Here is a 5,900-nt window from a genome sequence, read left to right as displayed (position 1 = left end):
AATTGTGAGCTAGTTAAAATAGGATTGCTTCGCTTATTTAAATAATACGTTTTTTCTGGTTGAAACAAAATTAAATCAATCACCCAAATTTATTCCTTCGTTTATTTGAATAGTACACAAGGTATAAAATTCTCATACCAGCATATTCAAAAATCCCTATATAAAATTCAGCTTATTTTAAAATCACTATGTACTGACTTTCATCTAAATGTGTTAAAATTGTTATAAAAGGGGGCATCCCACATAAATAAATATTATATTCGTAATCTGCATGTTCATAAACTCTTATATTCCGGGTCTCATTAGAGTTGGTTAATTTTTGTAAAAGCGCGTATCCTACATAAACTATACAAATTTTATACAAATTGGTTAAAATTGTTATAACAGAGTGTGTCCCACAGAAACTATAAGACCTAGGTAAAACAATATAATATTCGTAATCAGCATTTTACCGAATTTCATATAAATCGAATGAAATGGCCTATCTCATATAATGTAGTATATTATTCGCATTAATCATGTTCAAAAAAAGCCTGTGTAAAATAAGGTTTGTAAAAAAGAGGTATCTAATTCTCTGTTAAAAAAGGTGATTGTAGCCTTTCGTAATAGAGGATGAGAAAAGAGGCAATAGTCTTTTATAATCTCCGCTATGTTAATTGGGGGTTGGAAAAGATATCATAAAAGAGATCGTGTACACCTATATGTTAGGGTTGTAAAGGTTACTGTGTTGGAATATGTGTTCGTACTCTTTAATCTCTGCTATGCTGTATAGGGGTTGGAATTTCTATTATATGCCATATCCTTATGTAATATCTGGTATGTTAAATGGGGGTTGAAAGAAGAGAAGAGTACACACCTGCTGTGTGTACATAGTCTTGAAAGTTAGAAGCCTTTTTTTGTAAGTTTTGCTATGTTGCATAAGGGTTAGGCCTGAAAATGTGACACACACTTTTATCAGCTCTGCTATGTTAAATAATGGTTGAAAAATAAACCATTGCCTTTTATCAGCTCTGCTATGTTACATAGGGGTTGCGAAAATATGCCATAGTCTTATGTAATAGCTGTTCGTAGACTCTGTGTAATTTCTGATTTGAGTATGTGGTCATAGTCTTGTGTAATTTCTGCTATGTTAAATAAGAGTTAGAAAAGTAGTAGTAAAAAAGAACGAGTACACGAACTTACAATTTTATCATGATCGAAAAAGGGCTCATAAAAGAGAAGGTTTTCTACGGGATGTTCAATTTTCTATAGCTCGGCGATACGAGGGACACGGCAATTCGTGCGACACTAGTAAGTTGACAGTAAATTGACTAGTAAATTCTTCGTGTCGTGCGAGACCTGGGAAAAGTAGAAAATTCATAATAACATTGAGTCAAATGTTGGTATAACTACTCTCGTTTGTGTATGGGCCGCGGTGGCTCAGTGGTAGAGCGTTCACCTCTGGTGCTAGGGGTCTCCGGTTCAAACCCTGCTCCCACCAAGTGAACTTTGTGGTGGACAAACACCGTGTGCGTGGGTTTTCTCGGGGTTCTCCCGTTTCCTCCCACTTTCTTCATTCCACCATTTCATTCATTACTCATCATCACCGTCTCCTTTAGCCTAACCGGCATAACCGTGGGACGTAAAACTAAAGATTTCATTTCATTTCATTTTCGTTTGTGTATATTCACCTTCGCTAAAGCACTTGCTCCCTACGGATGCCTCGTCGCATGCACACCGTCCCATCTGCTGCACTCCTGCCCTGACTCGGTTAAATTTCATTCTTGCTTTTACGGCCGCCTAGCACAAGTTAATGTCTTTTTCACTATAGGTCTTATTTTATACCTACACTGAATGCCACCTAAAGTGAATGTGTACAGAGAAATGCAAGTCCACACCCCAAAAAACGATTGCTTAAGATACAAATAGTCGATTTACTGAAAAAAGAAGTAAACATCGAATGAATTTGTGTATGGATCCACACAATAAATCTGCACCTTGTATTATATTTCTGGGAAATAGGAAACAAAAATTAATAGGTAGTAAATATTGAATATTGCTACACATTAAATATTAATATGTAGTAAATCAATAACCATAAAAATATAGAAAGAAAGCACTTTTTAAATATTAAAAAAGCACTCACGAGCAGGAAGCATCCCAGCGTGTGCTCACATCCCTTTGGGTTCCAACCCATGGTTCTACAGACAATCGACCGCTACATGAAATTATTATATGGTGTGATGTGTTTTTTCAAGACATACATTCCTACGCACTTAGAAGAGAAAGTGTCATTACTTTTTTACTGTGTGGACAATAATAACGAACAAAAAGCAGAATGTTGTACGTGTATCTGTTGGAAATTCTTGTGGCAAACATGTTTTTATGCCCTGCTTCTACAGGAAATTACAGTAGAATTATTGGAGGACACGTTGCAGATTTTGAGAAATATAAGTATGTTGTCAATATTAGGACTAGAAGAGAAAATAGACAAGGTCGTTGTGGAGGATTTATTATCGATAAATATTGGATTCTTACTATCGCACAATGTGTTATTGATTTTCAAACATTCGAAACACATTCAGCCAAATCTTTTAAAGTTGTTGCAGGGCAAAAGGAAGAAACCCCGAAGCTTGATAGCCAGCAAGATGTTTCTCTTGTGTTTCCACATCCCGATTATGTTTTTCCCAATAATGATATTGCGCTTCTAAAACTTAAACGGGGACTAAAAAATTTTGATAAAGTGTCTGTGGCTACCTTGCGTAAGGATAATTCTAATGAAGTCACACCAAACAGTATATGTACTGCGGTCGGTTGGGGTTCTACTACTTATAAAGGTAAACAATCCAGGGTGCTAATGGAAGTTGAGATGCCTATAATGAATATAAGTACTTGTCTTAGATTAGATAAACACATAGACCCGAATACTACAATATGTTCTGGAGAGTTAGGAAGGACCAAAAGCACTTGTGTGGGAGATGGAGGCGGGCCTCTAACATGTGATAATGTAGTGGTAGGAGTTATTTCAACTCAATCAAAAAATTGTACTACACCAGTTAGAAGCATGAAAGTTGCTGCTTTTCTAAATTGGATTCGAGATGTAATGGCAAATAACTCTGAGGAAGATGGTTCTAACTCAATTGCTCATCAAAACATTCTTCAAATTCATATCATATATCTCTTTTGCATGTATATTGTTGTACACACAGTTTTCAGTGTATAATACAATTAGTTATAAAGCATTTGAAATTCATTTCAAAAGTACAAAACTAGCTCAAAATTTTGTAGTATTTTGTACGACCAAAAAATTTTAATATTCAAATAAAAAGAAAACGATTTCAAATTTTGGAGTATCTATTTAGTTGCTAGAAGGACCATGTCAAAGCTTTTATCATAAAAGCAAATGAGAACTTTACAGCTGAAAAATCAATTTGTCTTTGCCACTAAATCTGTATTTTCTTTTCACGACAAATCTCCATATCAGGGGCGTCATTTCAGACTTTGCTTGAGGGAGGCAAGAGGATCACCGACATAAGAGATTCACGTTTTGTACTAGAAGACAATCGATTAAATTATATGTATTCTTCATACTCTTTGGGTAGGGGCAATTGCCCCTTTGCTGTCCCCCTCTAAATGACGCTCCTGCTCCATATAGGACCATTATCATTAGCCTATTCTCTCTTTCTTCTTTTAACGTATAGTTTGATTGGAACACAGATCAAGAAATAATTAGAATACAATTTTTAGGCAAAATTGAAATGTATCTACCATATCAATGTATACTCTAAATGGTACTGGTGAAGTTGAGGCACACACATTTTGCAAGATTTACAGGTAAAGACATACAGCTTTTTTAATATTTACAAGTGTAGGGTTACTAGTGTAAAATCATTACAAGTGTTATACGACGGTTCAAATAAGTGAGTGCATATGAAAGATAACTATATTATTTACTATTTTTCGCCAGTGTAGTATTTCTGTAAATCACTGGCGGATCTAGCCCGAGGTCTGGGGGCCTAGGCTCCCCCAGATTTTAAGTGACAAAAATTATTAAACTATTATTTATGTATTTTTGAAAGTGTATATTAAACTAGTTATATACCTATAGTCCGGGATCTGGCTGGCTTTCCCAGCTTTCACCTTCTAGATCATCCTCTGTTGTAAGTGTACAAAAGCTATATTTTACGCTTAGAAATGTAGCATTGCTAGATTGAAACCATTACAGGTAAGATCACTGAGAAAACCCACGTGTTTCCACTACCGTCGTTTACTGGCATAACCACCGTCGCTGATTCCCCTGCTTCCCTGGGATGCGCTATTGCGCGGACCCACCAGCTTTACCTGCTCTGACTCTGTTACGTAGTAGTCATGCTTTGCAACGAACATCTAGCACAGTTTCGTTTCTGTTACTTGCACTGTAGCTTTCTATGACACATGTAGGACACTGTATTTCTACTCAAAAATCCAAGAGAATTGTAACTTCAGTAGGGGTGATGGGGGATAATGGACACCTTGAGATTGAAATTGAAACAGCAAGGTTGCTATGAATGGAAAGTCGATTATTTTGTAGTACAATATTCTTTCTTCTTTCTTCTACAAATGTAAATAGGTGTAAGGCATGAAAGTTTTATCAAACAAATGTTGTCTAAATAAATTGACCTATTGTGAATGACCGTTTTACCTTATTCCCCTGGGTAAAATGACCCCATCCTTGGATCATATACATATTTTTTAAAACATTACGTTCTGTTTCGATAAGGAAATGCTAATTTTCTTATTCATTAAAAACGTTAATGAAACAATTAGTCGTACAACTATAAAACAATGAGCGGAAACTACAAAAACGAATATAATACTAAAATAATACTAAATGAAAAAGAAAATACAAAGTGGAATAAAGAGAGCTATCAAAAAATGTTGACACTAGATGTCTAACATGCCAACAGATGACAGAATAAGCACACGCTCAGTCACAGAGAACACTGGCCTTCATATGTCAGTGTCTTAAGAGATAGCCTACTGTGTGTATCGATAGTTGTACATTCCGTGCTATTGTGACTGCATGCGTTACCCCTTTTGCGATTCCAACATGAACGACCAGCTTGAGTGACATGCGCGTTTCCAGAGTGGAAGAACATTAATAGAAGACTAGGCAAGTTCAGGAAGACCTTAAATGTGCTCAACACAGGAAAATGTCGAAACCGTGTGTTCTACGATAAGCCTCATGCACAAGTTACCGAATGTCAGGACAGCTTGTGGTTCATGTAGAAATCTCAAGAGGGGTGACGCACATAGTCACAGTAGCACGGACTATACAACTATCTATACACACCGTAGGCTGTTTCTTAACACACTGACCTGTCTCGTGACACACTGACATGTTAGAGAACTAGTCTTAAAACTGTGTGAAACTTTAGATTTAATTAAATGGAATACAGAAATGTGTACAGCAGTACTTCCGGATAATAGTGTCTACTTGGGTTACCAAACGCACAAGTCACAGATATACACTTTATCCTCCGCACGTGTTCCGGCACACTCTTCGTGTGCCCATTCTAAACAACGATCATAACGAATCAATTCCTCACCACCCTTTAGCCACGCGAATGTGTCACAACACAATATACACATCACGCCATTACCATCTTTGTCACTACTCCATTCCATTTAAAGAACGCGGTGGCTCAGTGATAGAGCGTTCACCTCTGGTCATTGGGGTCCCTGGTTCAAACCCCGACTCGCGCCAAGCAAACCTTGTGGTGGACAAACACCGTGCTCTTGGGTTTTCTTGGGGTTCTCCCACTTTCTTCATTCCACCATTTCACTCATTTCTCATTATCACCGTCTCCTTGAGCCTAACCGGCAACACCATGGGACGTTAAACTTAAAGATTTCATTTCATTTTATCGATTCCATTTCTC

General features: G+C 36.9%; 1 protein-coding gene across 1 annotated transcript; it reads left to right on the top strand.

The window, feature by feature from the left end:
* Positions 1-2,283: 2,283 nt before the first annotated feature.
* On the top strand, positions 2,284-3,283 carry LOC145684838 (duodenase-1-like). Its single transcript, XM_081757202.1, has one exon. The coding sequence runs from the start codon at positions 2,318-2,320 to the stop codon at positions 3,200-3,202; it is 885 nt and encodes a 294-aa protein (XP_081613328.1). The 5' UTR covers positions 2,284-2,317; the 3' UTR covers positions 3,203-3,283.
* The last annotated feature ends 2,617 nt before the right edge of the window (positions 3,284-5,900 follow it).

Source organism: Thermobia domestica, chromosome 5 (genome assembly GCF_964235325.1).
Source record: "Thermobia domestica chromosome 5, izTheDome1.hap1.1, whole genome shotgun sequence".
Taxonomy (NCBI): domain Eukaryota; kingdom Metazoa; phylum Arthropoda; class Insecta; order Zygentoma; family Lepismatidae; genus Thermobia; species Thermobia domestica.
Note: the sequence above shows the minus strand (reverse complement) of the source record. Positions and strands in the feature narration are given on the sequence as shown.

Coding starts and splice junctions, on each gene's coding strand:
- LOC145684838 (XM_081757202.1), top strand. CDS start 2,318: ATGTTGTACGTGTATCTGTTGGAAATTCTTGTGGCAAACATGTTTTTA.